Below are 19,440 nucleotides of genomic sequence, written 5' to 3' on the forward strand. Positions count from 1 at the left end.
AGATTTTTAGAAAAAATTATTTTTCGTAGAATTATTACGCCACACAGTAGGAAAACCCAATCTTTTTCATTTTGGCCTCAAACGTAAGTGTAAAATCATTAATTAAGTAATTAATTAATTTATTTTTCATTAATAATTTTGACAGGAGCTAATATCATTCGATTCAACATCAACATAACCTAACTTTTTGTGCTGGACTCAATATACCGGTAAGCCCCTTTTAATTAAAGCATTTTTAATTTAAATTGTGTCTTATCGACGAAACTTAATTCAAAACTGTTTCTAATCGATACGATTAATACGCTAAAATAAATTTAAGGGTATTATCTTTACGGTGAATGGTACAAAGTTTTTTTTTATTATAATAATAATCTGATTGAAGCAAGGCGAAGTAAAAAAGAAATAACGTTAATCAATATAAAATAAATATAATTTGTTAATGTTTAATCCAATTATGTAATTGGAAAAAGATACAATTATTAAGATTAATAATGATGGTAATGCAGTTATCTACTTAATAAAAATGAATCTTTGTCAAAAAAAAAAGTTTTAATGCGTTTATCTAATAATATCAAATAAAATATAATCAAAAAACTTTTCAGATTTCGATCAAAAACTACAAAAATAAAAACTAAATAACAAAAAATCGTAGAATTACAATTTTTATGATCATGGTGTATAAAATCGTTTACAAAAATCCAAATCAACCAAATCCTCCACATCTTCTTGATAACTCGGACAATCCTGTTTATAAACCTGATTAATTTTCTTAATTTCTTTTTCAGCTTCGTTCATTACGTTTAAACGGTTATCGATTTCGTTCATTTTTTGTCTCAAGCTTCTTACTTTTCTTTGCAGATTAAAGTATTCTTGAGAAGAATAACGGCATTTCCCCAATTGTTTGCGCAAGGAATAAATTTCACGAACCAATTTCCTTTCGATGTTTTGTAAATCTTTAATCCTCAAAGTGAAAGTTAATGTACATTTTTTAAAATGAGGTTTCGATACGTTTCCTTTCAAACCAACGATTCTCGTTAAATTTGAGTGTTTATTGGAAAGGTGTCGTATACCCCATTCTCGTTTCATCATTTTTAAATATTGAGTTAAAGAACCACCATGAAAATGAGACCATTTTGGGTCATTTTCATCAATGAGTTCATCTCGAATTTGATTTTGATTGGGGGTTATTTCCTCTATGGGTTTTAAACGTTTTGAATCGTTAATAAATATAGGGGAACCACCACGCTTTCTTTTATTATTATTATCAATTTTAATTAAAGTTAAATCATTATTTTTAAAATCTTTATTGTCATTTTGTTTTAAAATCTTTTTTGAGGTTATTTCTTGGTCAACTTTGCAAATTTTTCGCTTCTTATTATTAAATAACTTCACGTTTAATTTTAAATTAATATCCGTTATTTTACTATTAATTATAGTACTTAAGTAAGTTATTGTGGTTATATTTACAAAGGTGATTCTTTCAAAAATGATTTTGTACATTAACTTTCGTCTTTCGGCGATTAAATATGCAAAACGATTTATTACATGGACATTATTTAGTCGAATTGGGGCGATTTTAATCTGTAAACGTAATGAGAGGTGTGAAAAACGTAATGTAAACACGTTTCATCAACATTTACGATTTTTACCTGGTTTTTTGTTGTTTTCTCCAAAAATCTTATCCCTGGTTGTATAAAATCTTTGTTGAAGCTCCCGTTTCGGAGTAAAACCAATTTTCCCATTGCAAAATTCATCGTTTTATATCAATCACTTCCTACAAATCACCGCTTTTTTTATTATGAGTTTTTATGTTTAAACGGCTTTTTTTAAATACTTCGTGTGCGTATGCAACCTGATCATCACAAATGTGCGCATGGTTGCCTACTTTTATTTATTTTTATTTTTTTAAATATTTTTAAGTTAATACTTTTGAGAAATTAATCATTACATATAAATCACTTATTTAACTTATTAAAGTAACATTTTTTTATTACAATTTTTTTAATATTTAAACGACTCAAAATTATCTAGAGTTTGATTTTGTACTTTTCAACTGGTTTCTATTTTATATAGAATTTAAGTCTAACTAGTTGCTATATAACTAACTTCAGGTTTAAAATGTCAATCTCAATTTTGACATATTTGTCATCTTCATTAAAAATCCTTTAAAATGAGTACAAACACGACATTTATCTTCAATATTAATGAAATTATGGTCAACTTCCGGTTAAAAGTGTCAACGTCAATTTTGACATATTTAAACATGATACGTTTAATTCCAATATTAGTCGAGATATAAGCAACTTCCGATTTGAAATGTCAATGTCATTTTGACATACTCTTAATTTTTATAAAATGTTTTAATATTTGTCACAAAAACAAAAATATAATAAAAAAATCAAAAATTAAGGTTGGTATTAATATTTAAAAATTAAATTGCTATCTTCATTGTTGCTAACTTCAGGTTTAATGTTTTTATTCTAACTTTTTTGTTTTTTGAGGTAAGTGCGTCGTCTTTAGACTCATTTTAAAGGTGTTTTTAATAAAGAATACATAATGAAAGAACACCATGAAATCGTCAATTTGTCTATTATATGATAACTAACTTCAGGTTTAAAATGTCAACCTTAATTTTGACATATTTGTAAACTTCATTAAAAATCCTTTAAAATGAGTACAAACACGACATATTTATCTACAATATTAATGAAGTTAGGTACAACTTCCGGTTAAGAATGTCAACGTCAATTTTGACATTTTTGTAATCGTCGTGAAAAATCCTTTAAAATGAGTCCAAACATGATACGTTTAATTCCAATATTACTCGAGATATAAGCAACTTCCGGTTTGAAATGTCAATGTCATTTTGACATATTCTTATTTTTTATAAAATGTCTTAATATTTGTCACAAAAACAAAAATATAATAAAACAAAATCAAAAATTAAGGTTGGTATTAATATTTAAAAATTAAATTGCTATCTTCATTGTTGCTAACTTCAGGTTTAATGTTTTTTATTCTAACTTTCTTGTTTTTTGAGATAAGTGCGTCATCTTTGGATTCATTTTAAAGGTTTTTTAATGAAGTTGACATATATGTCAGAATTGACGTTGACGTTTCAAACCGGAAGTGATTGTATCTCCATTAATATTAAAGTTAAATATGTCGACTTTGGACTCATTTTAAATGACTTTTTTATGAAGTTGACAAATATGTCAAAATTAATAGTTGAAAGTTCGAACTTTTTGTTTTTTTTGAGAGAAATGCATCATGTTTGGACTAACTTTAAAAGTTATTTTATGCAGATTACGAATATAATAACAAAATTAAAGTTGATATTGACAACTGAGACTCTAGGTCTAGTGTTAGTTCTAGTTTTACACTAGCATTATCACTTGAACTAACACAAGACCTAGAACCAGTGTTGCCGTTTGATATCGTCTGATATAAATCAGTACATTGTTGTTGAATGTAGTAAATACCGTTCATAAATGATAAAGTAATACTATTACATTTTACAAGTTTTGTTTAAACTTATGATTTAAAAAAAAGGTCTCCAATATTTCCTCTCAGAATTCAGTACATTTTGGTACATTTATTTTCTTCGGTGCGGTAACCCTGCCTAGAACTAGAAATATTCAACCTCAACCTCAATTTTGACATATTTGTAATCTTCATTAAGAATCCTTTAAAATGAGTACAAACACGACATATTTATCTGCAATATTAATGAAGTTATGGTTAACTTCCGGTTAAGAATGTCAACGTCAATTTTGACATTTTTGTAATCGTCGTCACAAATCCTTTAAAATGAGTCCAAACATGATACGTTTAATTCCAATATTACTCGAGATATAAGCAACTTCCGATTTGAAATGTCAATGTTATTTTGACATATTCTTAATTTTTATAAAATGTTTTAATATTTGTTACAAAAATCAAAACATAATAAAAAAAAAATCAAAAATTAAGGTTGGTATTAATAAAATTAAAAGTACTATCTTCATTGTTGCTAACTTCGGATTTAATGTTTTTTATTCAAATTTTTTTGTTTTTTGAGATAAGTGGGTCTTGTTTGTACTCATTTTAAAGGTTTTTTTTAATAAAGAATACATCATGAAACAACACCATGAAGTTATCCATTTGTCTATTATATGATAACTAACTTCCGATTTGAAATGTCAATGTCATTTTGACATATTCTTAATTTTTATAAAATGTTTTAATATTTGTCACAAAAATAAAAATATAATAAAAAAAATCAAAAATTAAGGTTGGTATTAATATTTAAAAATTAAATTGCTATCTTCATTGTTGCTAACTAAAACACAATAAAATAACTTGATGTTATCTAATGTAAATTTCTGATAATGTTTATGATTACGATTATATTTGTTTGGGTTACTTTAATAGATCGATTTCCTTGTTATTTTTTATAAATGTGTGTTAAAATAAATGTTTATGACATTTTATTAATTGCTTTACAGGAATCTGTAATTTGTGGTACGATTGATTACTCATTACTGTTGCAATGTTGGTTATTTGATAACGTGTTTATAAATATGAAAGAAATTTAATAAAATCTTGGCAATTTTGGTGGTTATTTGTAAGGAGAGGACAACGAGCTCTATCTCAGTTCAAACTTAAACCCAAACAAAAATTAACCCAACCTAAATGATTCTAGTTCTACTAATCCTAAATTCTACTATATAATAGGATTTTTCGAAGTACGTACTTTTCTAATAACCTTCCAACTACATCAATAAAAATATACAACAATTTAGCGGTGAATAACAATTAAAACTAGAATCATTTAGCTTTAGCCGGTTTCGCGTCAGTCAAGATTTTAGTTATTTTACTTTTATTTAACATATTCTAATAAAATTTCTTTTTAGGTGATGTTAAATTTAGTAAGGACATCCCGTTTCATTTTGCCCCCAATCAAACAATTTCTAACATCTCCAAACGTTTCGAATCAAAATGCATTTCGAGGAATTTTCGGAAACTTCCAAAAAACGAATTTTAAGGTTAGAATTTTTTTTTAATTAATCTTAAACGTATTTTAACGCAATAACTTTTAGTTACCACCATCGGCTCGTCAATCCGAGACGATTTCGTTACGTTTAAAATCGGATTCTTCAACGAAAGGAAAAAAAGCTGTTGGATATTGGTTGATGACTTGCGGAGGAATGGTTTTTGGGGCCGTAGTATTAGGTATAACCGGTTATAATTGCGTATTAAAAGGAATTTATACTGTTATGGAAGAGGTTGTTGAGAAAACTAAAAAATCTTAAATAAAAATTAATTATTTTTGATTATTAAATCATAACCTAAAAATTATTTTTATTAATCCTAAGTAATATAAATCAGGTATTTGCATGATATAGTACTAAAATCAATTTTTATTTATTTTTTTAATTAGGTGGAGTAACTCGTTTAACCGAATCTGGACTTTCCATGGTAACTTGGAGGTTATTAGGTGAAAAGATGCCTCGGAATGAACAAGAATGGATTGATGAATTTGAAAAATATCAACAATACCCCGAATTTAAAATGTAAATTAACCTAAATTGTTTTTTAATTTATTTATTTAATAATTTTTTTAGAAAAAACAAAGATATCACATTATCCGATTTTAAATTTATTTGGTACATGGAATTTACTCATCGTATGTGGGGAAGAGCAATAGGAGCAATATTTTTATTTCCCGCTGCATATTTTTGGTCGAAAGGTTACTTTTCTGGCCCAATGAAGTTTCGCGTTCTTTGTTTTGGCGGATTAATAGCTGCTCAAGGTTTAATGGGATGGTACATGGTTAAATCAGGATTAGAAGATCGTTTTCATTCCCAAAGCGACGTTCCAAGAGTATCACAATACCGTTTAGCAGCACATTTAAGTTTAGCACTTATTTTATATACTTTGTTCGCCTGGTCGGCTTTGGATCATTTATTACCGGCAAAAACGATAACGTTTAATTCAAAAGAAGTTTTAATCGCCGCTAGGAAGTTTAGAATGTTTGCTCATTCTTGTAAAGGAATGGTGTTTTTAACGGCGTTGTCGGGGGCTTTTGTGGCCGGATTAGATGCTGGATTGGTGTACAATTCGTTCCCAAAAATGGCTGATAAATGGATTCCTGATGATTTATTAGTTTATGAACCAAAAATGACGAATGTTACTGAAAATCCGACTACGGTGCAATTTAATCATCGAATATTAGGGACCACAACTGTCAGTTTAATCAGTATTTTATGGGTTATGTCAAAGAAGAGGATTTTACCCCCTCGAGCTTATAACGCTGTTAATGCTTTAGTTGTAATCGCTTGGCTTCAGGTAATTTTTTTAATTGTTTAAAACTTTAATTAACCCATTAGTGCATAGTTTAATTTAAAGTCCCTAGATTTACAAAGTACCGCGGTTTGCCGCCATTTTGGCTCGAAAGTCAAGCGGGAAATTTAAAACTATGTCGTTCTATTGATAACATTACCCCAAAATTCCTTTCTTTTTTCTCGTGGTACTCTTAAGAGTCGAAAGCCCTTCTTCTTACTGCTATTTTTGCAACTCCAAAGGTAACAGGACGGCAATATTTTTGTAAATAAGCGGTGAGATGCAGTGACAAGTTGTCAAACCGCCATTTTGGCTCGAATACAGGCGTCATGAACCGCGGTACTTTGTAAATCTAGGGACTTTAGTTTAATTCATTGATAATTGGCGCCACCTGCCAATTACTTGCGCGCTGCATTTGTTACTCAAATGTCATATAATAAAAAAATGGCGATTTGTGTGGTTTTGGTGCCATGGAATTTGAACAACATAATAAACGCAGCAACAGGTATGTATAATATGGATAATGATCATGTAAACATATACATTACGCTACCTGATGACCAAGGAGCCGAAACGGAAGAGGATTTATCGAAAGGCATACTAAACCAACAATGTGATGTTGAGTTTCATGAATCTGATGACGATTTTGATGAGAAAGATCTTCTACCACTTACATATTCCCTCTTCAACATCAAAATCATCAAAAGCGCCAAAAGAAGAGTAATTGGCGTGAAGATACTACATACTCCATTGTGTTCTTGCAACATCTCATGCGACCCCAGGAAACATTCCAAAGAAGCCGACCACGGAGAAAATCAATTGGATTATTATAAATTATTTTTGTAACAAACATATACGCCCAGCAAGAAAACAATAAACTCAACAATAATTGTATGTTACTATCTGGATATGGCAAATACCCGAATAAACGAATGATGTGGAAGAGTCAAGGTGATGTGCCAACAATTCTACGAAACATTCTTCAAAACTTAATGAAAACGTTAAAAAACATGGTGGACTGGAAGAAAACATATCCATAGATGAAAGGTAAACCTGTGAGATTTGGATTTAAAAATTGGTCTCTATATGCAAGTGAAGGATATACAGGGTGGTTCAGTTTTTAAGCGGAAATTTTACTAGGACGTAGTATTTGCCAAAATAACACATGTTTTTTATACAGGGTGAGTCAGAAAGAATGGGAAATCCGAATACCGGAGACACTAGACACCAAAATATGACGATTTAACCTAAGATGTCTTATACAAAAGTCGGTGGTTTTTAATACACAGGTTGTTGAAAGTTAAATTTTTATTTCGAAATTTCTTGATAATTTTGAAGGTTTTTGTACTATTAACATAAAATTTGGTAGTTAGATGTTTTCGAGCATGAGAAATACGAATTTGATATTTGTTTTGTGATTACTCGTAGAGGGCGCTAGATGCACACTGTACGTTTGAGATATCAAGTCATGACTATTTTATCAGTTGAGGTATAGTGAATGGGGTCATACACGATTTTTTTTTTATTATATTTTCTGAAAGTTTATATAAAAATATAGTTACCGTTATTTTTCTTTTTTTTATTTTCGAACAAAGTCATTGTTAAAAAAATTATTGAAAATTTATATACCCATTTGCGCTTTTAAAATTCCCGCGTTGATGACGTACGATTCTCGCTTTTGCGTCCCCTGCTCCCCGCTCAAATGCGAGAAAGAGATGAACGTCATTTAGGTTGTATTGAAAAGAGATAGAGTGTTTGTAGGTTATGTTTATTATGTTTTGTTCATGGATGTAATAGAGACACTCTATTACATCCATGGTTTTATTTTGACACTGTCACACCGCAAGCGCTATCTAACGGATAATTTAACTTGTTTTAGGCAGTGCGGTTCCTACGTCACAGAAAAGCCGCGAAATTATTTCGTTTGAATATTTGCTATTTTTCACTTCAAATTACGCAAAATATAAAATTAATCATAATATTTCTATTACTTTGTGTTCATGCATATACTTGCATATATCGTTTGACATAAAAATTTTCTCTAAATTTAATAAGTGTGTATGACCCCATTAGAACCAAAAATCTGAAGGAGTTTTCAATTCTGCACAAAAAAGGTACTCTTGTTTACATTGTCTAAGTCTACTGGTTTCCAAGTTATCTGCTTTTAATTGTTTCAAAGTAATTTTAAGGTAAACATTTAAAATCAATAACACAGTAACTATAGCAATTAGTAACAATAATAATCGATAACAATAACAATTAATGAATAACAATAGAATATTGTGACCACTTTCAAAATTCTAGTGGATTTAAATCTGGATTTTTCACTATTAGAAAACTCATTATGTCGTGGCATTTTCAAATTGGTAATAATTTTATTGTTGGTAAAAATGATTATTGCACGCGGAAATTAGATCAATGTTGACAATTAACAAGCAATTGTCGAAACATCAGCGCAAAAATAAGCCAACTTTGCTTATGTTCAAAAATAAATATTTTAGAAGAAAAAATACATTTAAAAGTAAATAATTCGAAAACCGATAGACTTAGACAATTTAAATAAGAGTACCTTTTTTATGTAAAATTGAATGCTCTTTGTGATTTGCAGCTCTTATTGGTCGTAGCTGTCGAGCCAAAAAACTTATGATTTGATTTATCAAACGAGCAGCGTGTATCTAGCGCCCTCTACGAGCAATAACAAAACAAGTTTCAAATTTGTATTTCTCATGCTCGAAAACATAAAACTACCAAATTTTATATTAATAGTACAAAAACCTTCAAAATTATCAAGAAATTTCGAAATAAGAATTTAACTTTCAACACCCTATGCCTCGAAAACTACTGACATTTAGTTATAAGTATAAGAGATGTTACGTTAAATCATCATATTTTGGTGTCTAGTATCGCCGGTATTCGGACTTCCCATTCTTTCTGACTCACCCTGTATAAACATACGGTCGCAACTTTTTTGTTTTCGAGCAAATTGGTCAAAGTTGAGCCAAAAATTTACATTTTATCTTTTATTTCAGGTATAGGTAAACCGTAGAATTTGAAATTTTGTATGTATAAAGTACTACTGGTTAATACCTTATTTTCAACCATACCTTAAACTTCCCTAGCGCCCTCTAAGGGAATGAATTATAACCCCTTTGATTTTTTTATAACCACTTTTTAACGCCATGGAATATTAACATAAAAAAATATGGGTTGTAAAGCTTATTCATTACTGGTATTTTTGTGTCTCTTTAGTTTTTTCCTTAAAGATAATAGTTTTAGCGTAAAAAAATAAAAAATTCTACATTGTACTGTAAAGCGCTGCTATTATTAAAAAAAAATTTCTTTATAGCTGCCTATGGAAGTTGTGCACTTTCTAGGATCTAGTATTAACTAAATAACACCAATTAACTGTGATTTTCATCTCTGAACAAATTTCGTTGTTTTAAACACTACTAAAAAATAGATACTCTTGTTTAATAACAGTCAAAAATTATTAATAATCATCAACAATTATGAGGATTCACCGTAAATGAAACTTACTAGTTCTCAAAACCAACTTTTAGAATAATTTTAGCTAAACATGGCGGCACATAGCGGTACATAGCACGATATTTTATTTTTTATACGGAAACTATTAACTTTAAGAAAAATACTAAAGAGACAAAAAAGTACCACTAAATAATGAGCTTTACAAGCCATATTTTTTTATGTTAATATTCCACAGCGTTAAAAAGTTCTTATAAAAAAAATCAAGGGGGCGCTAGGGAAGTTTAAGGTATTGTTGAAAATAAGGTATTAACCAGTAGTACATACATACAAAATTTCAAATTCTACGGTTTACTTATACCCGAAATAAAAGAGAAAATGTAAATTTTTGGCTTAACTTTGACAGCTCATATTGGTCTTATATTGGTCTATATCGAATAATAACAAACGGATTATCTTGAAAACGATCAACTTTAGCGCAGTTTGATAAGACTACCTTTTTTGTTTAAAAAAGTACACAGAATAAAAATTTTTATCCAAAAAACCCAAAAATATACTGTCAGAAAAATTATGGATATTTTAATTATTAAAAAATTAAATTTGAACATCCTGTATCTCCAAAACAAAGCGTTTGTCGATCTATGTTTATATAAAGTTTTTGTGTTAATTTTAAAAGATCTATCGACTGTTAAAGTCCTGCTACAAAAACTTGAGACACCCCCTGTATACAGGAAAATGTTCTAAAAGAAATGAAAATAAGTTTAGACTTGGAGGAAATGTCGTTTTAGACCTAATAAATAAAGCTGGAATTGGAGAAAATGTGTTCGTTTACTTTGTTATCTGAAGAAGAAAAAAATATGTGCGACAGGTACAATACGCCCAAATCGAAAAGAAAAATGTCCTTTCCCCAATACGAGGTTTAGAAATAAATCACGCAGAGGTACATACCGGTTTATAGAAATTGATGAAATATTACTTGTTCAACAGAGTGGTTACCATGGTTACCAACATTCAAGGAAATCTGTATCCAGCAGTACACGGTGGTGCAAAGAAAGTATGGCCTCATTGGACGCCTTGCGCATCTTCCCATCACACACTCTAGTCACATCAACCAACTTAGGAATTTGCCTCATCAGGATATTTTCCTGATATCATCTGTGGTTGGCCATTTCTCCCCGAAGGTCCTCATTCTGAGGTTGGTCAGAGAGCTTCTTGTTATGAGTATCCCGTGAGGAGACCTGTGGCAGTGCGAAGGACACTTTTACCAAGTTCTACGAAGAACTGTTATTGCTGAATGATATTTTAAGAATTCCTTGGCTAGATGACAGCCCGGGGTTTTACCCCACCCGTTTAGGAACTTTTTGTGGGTAATACGCTTAATCGATTCGATATAAGTAACTAATAAGGAGGTAATTAGTGGTTCGGGTGCACAGGGCGCTCTACCGGCAGCATGTTATAATTATTATAATTATATATTATATTTCGCGGCCTCCTCCAATGCTATGTGACAATCCATTACTAGTGCAGACGTTATCATTACTCTACTTAAAGCGAAAACAGATTGTCTACTGTCTGTAAAAATAATAAAATATTTACCTCGCTTGTTGGAATCAAAATGCAGTCAGCAGCAAGTTTAATAGCGGCCAATTCTGCTTGTATGATGATGGTACTTGTCCCTAAAGTTTCCGAGAGGCAAATCTGAGGATCGTGAGAAAAGATCCCAGCGCCTGCACCATTCCGTCTTTTTGAACCATCAGTGTAGATCTTGAAGGTTCTGTATGTATCTACTACTGTGGGACTGTTGTAGGTGAGGAAAGTAGGTCTTATAGAGCCTTAGAGCAGTCCGAAATGGTAACAAGCTATAATAAAGGAATGGGTGGGGTGAATAAATTAGATGAACTTGTTGCAGTATACAGAACACGAATGAGACTTAGAAAGTGGTACTGGCCAATGTTTTCATTTCTGTTAGATACTTCAGTTGTTAATGGGTGGCTCCTTATGAAGAAATTGAACCCTAATAATATAAACTGTTTTTCATTACTGGTATTTCGGCGATACATAGAACTCAGCTTATTAACATCATATGGCTTTGGGGAGCGAAGAGGGAAAACTACTGTATCTGAGCCATTGCTAGCAATCCGTTATGATAACATTGGTTATTTGATTCGCTTCTCTGAGACAGATCGACGATGTAAACATTGTACAAAAAAGTCAAATTTTATGTGTATAAAGTGTGTTATTGGCCTATATCCTAAATACTGTTTTGAACGATATCATTCTAAAAAATACTAAAAGTATTTTATTATATTATTCTATATTTTTTTATTATTATTTTATTTATATTATTCATATTTTTTATTTATTCCTATATTAATTAATTTTCGTAAAAAGAACATGACGTTTCATAAAATTGACATTTAATTTTGACAAATTGTTGTGAAGTTAGTTACGGTTGGTAATATTGAATTTGTGTCACATTGACGTTTAACTTTATTCAAAAATGTATTTAAAAAGTAAATTTATGGAATCAATTTCAACAGTAGTCATGGACAAAGTATAATATTGTACTCACATATAATGAGCTATAAGGTTAAGTTTATGTCAAAAGCGTAGTGAGTGGCATAATTAATAATGCTCGTATAATATATTATTTTGATCAAAAGAATAATTTTATGCACTAGTGAGTTAAGTAATTATTTCTTTTTAGGTCGCTTTGGGAATTTCAACTTTATTAACTTACGTTCCAACAAGTTTAGCGGCGAGTCATCAAAGTGGATCATTAATTTTATTATCAACGGCTGTTTGGTTGACGCACGAATTAAAAAAGTTACCGAAAGTGTAAGTTTTTATTTTTTAATTAATAAGAAATTGTTACAATAAAAAATTAATCGGTTTTATTTTAACCATTAATACCTCAAGATTAAAAAGAATCTCCGACATCAACCCAAACATTCTTTTTAATGGTACATCTGCGTATTATAAACTTATATAAATCGCCGCTTTTATAATCGTACATTTTTTGTGTAAGAAAACTTCTAGGAACTGGTTTTTCCCCGCCGATTACAACAACGGATTGTTTTAAACTTTCCAATGCGAGTTCTGACGATGAAACACTTCCAAAAACGCCCAAAGGTAAATTTTTAATTAATTCCGTAATGAAATTGTTATTATTTTCGACGATTAAAACAGAATTTCCAAGTAATAAGGCCCCTAAAACTAAATCAGGCACGGTTTTATCCGACTTATTAATAATTACAACTCCAATTGGGTCGCGATAACTCTTCAAATCAAAGTTATCAATAATTTGGGATGTATTAATAGTATCCAGGTTATTAACCGCTTTATAAAAGGAGCTCATCCATTCGGAATTATTACGAACAATCTTAAAAATTTTCTCCGCTCGTGATTTAAACGGCAATTTATTCCATGAATCTTGAGCTTTTTTTGATTGTGATAAAATTTGTGATGAAGTTTTTTGATTTTGGGTGGTTTTAACTTCAATTAATTCGTTAAATTCGTAATAACCTAAAAATTAATTAATAATTAATTTGTGGCGAAAATCAGTGAAAATTTACCTTCATAACCACCAAAATAACCAATCCCTTCATATTTTCTCGTTGTAAATCCCACACTACCTTTAATAACACCATGGCAGTTAACCCAAATCGTTCCGACATCAATTTTTCGTACAACTTCATTAATTAAACTAATATTTTGGGACCATAATGAAACCGCGAGACCTTGTCGGTTATTATTAGCTAAATTAATCGCTTCTTTTGGTGTTCGGAACGCTAAAATAGTTCCTACTGTTGGTTGGATGTTTATTTCTGACATGATTTTATTCCCCGAAACTTTTCCGCCGATAAATAATGTTGGAACTATTAATTTGGTGTTATTGGTTTCTTTGGCTTTAAAAATTTCGATTCCTTGCGATTTCGCTTCTTTTTCCATTTTGTCAAGATTTCCTTTAAAATCGTCTGAGTAAAAGAAGGAGATATCGTCTGAATTCGTTGAAAACTCATTCAACTCTAATTTTTTTAATCGAATTTTTAATTTGTCACTAAATTTTTTCACAATATCCTCTTGAACCAATAATGTATCGATTGACCATGGTAACTACATCAAAAAATTAAACAAAATTAAATCATCATTTTTAAATTATCCATACCAATCCGCATGAACCCCAAATTGCTTTAACAGCCGTTTCGACAGCTGAATCAAGATCGGAATCGTTAAAAATAATCATGGATCCTTTTAAATTAGGGGTTATTAAAACTTTTTTATCGTTGAATTCTTCAATATCGTCAATTTTTATGTTTTTTTGGATTTGTTTAGAACATAATTGTTGTAAATCGTTACTTTTAGTGCAAATGAAATTGATAGTTTCTTCAGGAATTCTAAAAAAATGCAATTAATTTTTATTTTTTAATCATATCATTTATTACCCGGCTTTAATTGAAAGGTCAATTAAATAATTTAAAAACCAAGAATCCTGATTGCCAGTAAATATTATATTACGCCCCCCAGCAAGTGTTGAACCCAGCACATAACCTAATTCCGCTAATGAAATTTCATATTTTGTATCAATACAACAAAGTACGACATTTTCATCGTTTACTTCATCTACATGTTGGTCCTCGATTAAAGTGGAATAATATTGTAGATAATTATTTAATTGTTCCAAACCGATTTTGGTGTCTTTTGGCAAAACTCTTCGTAACGCATACTTAAATTGGCATAAAATGTCAGTGTTTGATTCGATTTCTTTAGAAAATTGATAAAGACATTCGGTTTTTTTAGGATTGGAAAAATTTTTCCATTCCGTATTCTCTTTAATTTTTTCAAACGTTTTCTTTAAATCGTCGTATTCCGTTACAAAATAATTGGTGTCAACAAGCCATTTCTGTAACATTTTTAATATGATTTAAATTGATTATGGTATAATTCACGTTCTAGGTCTAATGTTAGTTCTAGTGACATGTTGCATATTTTTATTGTACTAAAACTAGAACGAGAACTAGAAATATTCGGGTGAAAAAAACTTTCAGTTGTCAATATGAACTTTAATTTTATTATTATTATTATTCGTAATCTTCGTAAAATAACCTTTGAGAGTCCAAACATAACGCATATTTGTCAACTCCATAAAAAATCTTTTAAAATGAGTCCAAACTCGACATATTTAACTTTGATATTAATGGAGATACAATCACTTCCGGTTAGAAACGTCAACGTCAATTTTGACATATTTGTCATCTTCATTAAAAGACCTTTAAAATGAGCCCAAACATGATGCACTTATCTCAAAAAACAAAAAAGTTAGAATAAAAAATATTAAACCCGAAGTTAGCAACAATGAAGATAGCAATTTAATTTTTAAATATTAATACCAACCTTAATTTTTGATTTTTTTCATTATATTTATGTTTTTGTGACAAATATTAAGACGTTTTATAAAAATTAAGAATATGTCAAAATGACATTGACATTTCAAATCGGACGTTGCTTATATCTCGAGTAATATTGGAATTAAACGTATCATGTTTGAACTCATTTTAAAGGATTTTCCACGGCGATTACAAATATGTCAAAATTGACGTTGACATTCTTAACCGGAAGTTGTACCTAACTTCATTAATATTGTAGATAAATATGTCGTGTTTGTACTCATTTTAAAGGATTTTTAATGAAGATTACAAATATGTCAAAATTGAGGTTGACATTTTAAACCTGAAGTTAGTTATCATATAATAGACAAATTGACGACTTCATGGTGTTCTTTCATGATGTATTCTTTATTAAAAACACCTTTAAAATGAGTCTAAAGACGACGCACTTACCTCAAAAAACAAAAAAGTTAGAATAAAAAACATTAAACCTGAAGTTAGCAACAATGAAGATAGCAATTTAATTTTTAAATATTAATACCAACCTTAATTTTTGATTTTTTTTCATTATATTTATGTTTTTGTGACAAATATTAAGACATTTTATAAAAATTAAGAATATGTCAAAATGACATTGACATTTTAAACCTGAAGTTGCTTATATCTCGAGTAATATTGGAATTAAACGTATCATGTTTGGACTCATTTTAAAGGATTTTTTCACGACGATTACAAATATGTCAAAATTGACGTTGACATTCTTAACCGGAAGTTGTATCTAACTTCATTAATATTGTAGATAAATATGTCGTGTTTGTACTCATTTTAAAGGATTTTTAATGAAGATTACAAATATGTCAAAATTGAGGTTGACATTTTAAACCTGAAGTTAGTTATCATATAATAGGCAAATTGACGACTTCATGGTGTTCTTTCATGATGTATTCTTTATTAAAAACACCTTTAAAATGAGTCTAAAGACGACGCACTTACCTCAAAAAACAAAAAAGTTAGAATAAAAAACATTAAACCCGAAGTTAGCAACAATGGAGATAGCAATTTAATTTTTAAATATTAATACCAACCTTAATTTTTGATTTTCTTTTATTATGTTTTTGTGACAAACATTAAGACATTTTATAAAAATTAAGAATATGTCAAAATGACATTGACATTTCAAATTGGAAGTTGCGTATATCTCGAGTAATATTGGAATTAAACCTATCATGTTTGGACTCATTTTAAAGGATTTTCCACGACGATTACAAATATGTCAAAATTGACGTTGACATTCTTAACCGGAAGTTGTAACTAACTTCATTAATATTGTAGATAAATATGTCGTGTTTGTACTCATTTTAAAGGATTTTTAATGAAGATTACAAATATGTCAAAATTGAGGTTGACATTTTAAACCTGAAGTTAGTTATCTAATAATTAATAATTTTAACGTGATTTTTCGGTTACGTTCCACACTTTTTTTTTATATTTAACGTGTTTTGTGTGTCATTTCACATTATATCACTTCGAACTTAGCATTCTAAACGTCAAATACTTTTTCAAAAGACGCACGACTTAACCCGAAAGTTTCTAGTTATCAATTTTAGTTTTATCATTTCACATTAATTAAAAAAAAATTGTCGATTTTTAAGCCACATGATGATTCTTGAATTTTTCCTTGATTATATATAAATATATTTATTTTACCTGTGCTTTTGAGATATCAATCGGAACACTTTGATAATCCATCTTTTTGAAAACATCACCAATTTTCGTTTTATTTAAAGTTTTCAAAGCCATTTCTCTCCACAATTTGATGAGTTATCGCACATGATGGGTTTGTTATCTCTTGAAAGTCGAAAGTTTTTAAGAGCGATAAGGTTATTTTTAATTAAAAACATTTTTTTAGGTTATATTAACATAACCTAAAAAAATTTGTCAATATAATCAATTTGGTTATTTGATAAAAGATGTCGCTTATATATATTTTTTAATTTAAACCTTTTTAAGGTATTTTTTTTATTTATTAATCGTATTATTTGAAGAAATGAAATACTGTCGTTATCTCATTTACGAAATGTTTTTTGATCTAATAATTTTTTGGCCAGGAAATGACTAATACGGATTAAAACGGTTTCTTTTATAAAGCCCATAATTGTCATTTTCCTATATAAGATGTCTTTCTGTGTTATTAGCAATTTGTTAATCGCCAAGTTATGCTCCTGTGGGTAATTTTTTGCTCGTTATACAACGATTCAGTTTAAAACGTGCCAATACCATGAAGTTGCAAGTTGTTTTACTTCTATTCTTATTAACGTAAGTATTTTCATTTTACAAAATAAAATAATATTAATTTATTTAAAGCGATTTATGCGGTGGAATAATCCCAAATGGTAAAAACGCTAAAAATAAAACCGTCATCCCAGATTATTATTTAAAAGAAGTTAGACCACCCACCTTAAAAGGAAAACCATTAGAAGTCGATTTTTGCATGACCGTAATCGATATTAACTCGATTAACGTTGAAGATATGGATTTTAGGTAAAAAATTATTTTTTTATATCCATGTCAAACTAAAGTGACGTTTTATTTTGACAGAATGGACATGTTTTTACGTCAACAATGGCAAGATTCGCGTTTAAGAATCCCGGAGGAAGTTTTCGAATACGGCGATGAATACGTAACGCTTCCCTCGCAATTCTTCGATAATCTTTGGCAGCCGGATCTTTACTTTTTAAATTCGAAGGTGGTCGAAATCGCCACGTTGAACCAAAAATTCTCATCCGTCACTTTATTTCGAAATAAAACGGTCCGATATTCGGCTAGAATGCACGCAATAGTCGCGTGCCAAATGGAATTTAAATTTTATCCGATGGACACGCAAGTTTGTCCATTAAATATTGAAAGTTGTAAGAAAAGTTTATTAAAAATTCTTTAAACGTCGAAAAGAAATTTATTTTACCGATGTGTGTTTGGTTGCATACCTTTATTGTTGATGTTTAAAGAATTTATTAATTTTATTTATTATTTTTATATATGAAATAACATTTTTATTTTATTTGTTTTAGTTGCATACGATAACTCAAAAATGATTTTAAATTGGTTAAATCCTGGAGTGGTAATCAGCCCGGAATTAAAGCTGCTGCAATATAACGTCGGAAAAGTGAGGTTAGAACATAAATACGTTCAAACCGGTGAAAAAAATGGGAATTTTTCGCGATTGGTGGTTTATTTTCGTTTCGAACGCCAAATTGGGCACCATTTAATCCAAACGTTTGCACCTTCAACATTAATCGTTATTTTATCATGGTTCAGTTTTTGGTTAGGATTGGATGCAATCCCGGCGAGAGTTACGTTAATGGTTACATGTCTTTTAACATTAGTCACGATGTTTACAGCTTTAAGATCTGATATTCCACCAGTTGCTTATATTAAAGTAAGTAATCTTATTACAAAAACATCACAAAAATAATTTCTTATTTATGTTTTTTATAGAGTTTGGATATTTGGATGGCAATGTGTATGTTCTTCGTTTTCTCCGCATTAGGGGAATTTGTAATTATTAAAGTTTTAGATGAGAAATATCGGATGTTGAAGAAACAAGAATTTAAGGTAAGAATTTGCAGAATAACCTAAAAAAAGTAAACATAACCTCAAATTTTTCTTTAATCAGTTTTTTTTTATTAAAAAACTTATTTATGTTATAATTGGACCGCGTTATGCATCACTTGACTAAGCCACAAATGAACAATGTTGAGAAAAACGGTATTTTCGTTTTCATCTCTCTAAAAATATGACTTCTCAGAATAGAGAGGCTCAAACTATTGAAAATTGTTTGGCGCCTATCTATTTTTATCACAAAACACTGATCACAAGCACAGAATCCGCTTGGTCAGTCGTTTTACGATTATACAGGGTGTTTCTGTAAGCCATGGCATAAATTTAATCGCAAATATTAGAGTCAAAATGATGTTTTGTGTAAAAATTTTTGAAGAAAATTATCTATAGTTTCATTTTGTACTTTTCAACTGGTTTAATAAACTTGGGGATTTATTTCTCATGACAAATAATGCCTAATTGGTGAAAAAAATGTTAGCAAAAGTTTTTTAATTTTAAGAATGTACAGAAATTACTTGAAACTATGATGGTGATAAACAACTGCAATTTTAACAACTGTTGTTTAAGTACGCTTGTGTCATTGTGACATTTAAACACTACAAAAATTATGGTGCACAATTTTGGGGAA

At 29.7% G+C, this 19,440-nt stretch overlaps 4 protein-coding genes and 1 long non-coding RNA gene across 9 annotated transcripts in view; 3 read left to right on the forward strand and 2 right to left on the reverse strand.

Annotated features, from left to right (window-relative positions):
* Positions 1 to 12,710, forward strand: LOC111416415 (heme A synthase COX15). Of its 5 annotated transcripts, XM_071195513.1 has the most exons (7): positions 1 to 83; positions 146 to 209; positions 4,896 to 5,027; positions 5,082 to 5,214; positions 5,423 to 5,555; positions 5,607 to 6,330; positions 12,515 to 12,710. In XM_071195513.1, exons 3-7 carry the CDS (start codon positions 4,899 to 4,901, stop codon positions 12,647 to 12,649), a joined length of 1,254 nt encoding a protein of 417 aa, XP_071051614.1. In that variant the 5' UTR covers positions 1 to 83; positions 146 to 209; positions 4,896 to 4,898; the 3' UTR covers positions 12,650 to 12,710. The 5 variants fall into 5 exon arrangements, with proteins under 5 accessions (XP_071051614.1, XP_071051613.1, XP_071051615.1 ...); XM_071195512.1 differs by lacking the exons at positions 1 to 83; positions 146 to 209 and adding an exon at positions 4,526 to 4,833; XM_071195514.1 differs by lacking the exons at positions 1 to 83; positions 146 to 209 and adding an exon at positions 4,526 to 4,786.
* Positions 550 to 1,907, reverse strand: LOC139429593 (uncharacterized). The gene is made up of 2 exons (XM_071195508.1): positions 1,650 to 1,907; positions 550 to 1,581 (listed from the first exon to the last, which is right to left on the reverse strand). The coding sequence occupies exons 1-2, from the start codon at positions 1,752 to 1,754 to the stop codon at positions 670 to 672; spliced, it is 1,017 nt and encodes a 338-aa protein (XP_071051609.1). The 5' UTR covers positions 1,755 to 1,907; the 3' UTR covers positions 550 to 669.
* LOC139429596 (uncharacterized) lies at positions 6,337 to 7,428 on the forward strand. Its single transcript, XR_011640158.1, has 2 exons — positions 6,337 to 6,829; positions 6,890 to 7,428. It is a non-coding gene; the product is annotated as an uncharacterized lncRNA (long non-coding RNA).
* Positions 12,640 to 17,104, reverse strand: LOC111416410 (betaine aldehyde dehydrogenase-like). Its single transcript, XM_023048419.2, has 5 exons — positions 16,902 to 17,104; positions 14,253 to 14,710; positions 13,976 to 14,204; positions 13,383 to 13,923; positions 12,640 to 13,332 (listed from the first exon to the last, which is right to left on the reverse strand). Exons 1-5 carry the CDS (start codon positions 16,992 to 16,994, stop codon positions 12,728 to 12,730), a joined length of 1,926 nt encoding a protein of 641 aa, XP_022904187.2. The 5' UTR covers positions 16,995 to 17,104; the 3' UTR covers positions 12,640 to 12,727.
* Positions 12,863 to 19,440, forward strand: part of LOC111416416 (glycine receptor subunit alpha alkaliphile) — a 9,329-nt gene continuing 2,751 nt past the window's right edge. Inside the window, exons 1-6 of the mRNA XM_023048432.2 lie at positions 12,863 to 12,939; positions 17,390 to 17,510; positions 17,559 to 17,735; positions 17,793 to 18,103; positions 18,263 to 18,630; positions 18,690 to 18,806. Of these exons, the coding sequence (XP_022904200.2) occupies positions 17,473 to 17,510; positions 17,559 to 17,735; positions 17,793 to 18,103; positions 18,263 to 18,630; positions 18,690 to 18,806 (1,011 nt within the window). The 5' untranslated portion in view covers positions 12,863 to 12,939; positions 17,390 to 17,472. The remainder of the gene's footprint in view (positions 12,940 to 17,389; positions 17,511 to 17,558; positions 17,736 to 17,792; positions 18,104 to 18,262; positions 18,631 to 18,689; positions 18,807 to 19,440) is intronic.

This window comes from Onthophagus taurus, chromosome 3 (assembly GCF_036711975.1).
Source record: "Onthophagus taurus isolate NC chromosome 3, IU_Otau_3.0, whole genome shotgun sequence".
NCBI classification, from domain to species: domain Eukaryota; kingdom Metazoa; phylum Arthropoda; class Insecta; order Coleoptera; family Scarabaeidae; genus Onthophagus; species Onthophagus taurus.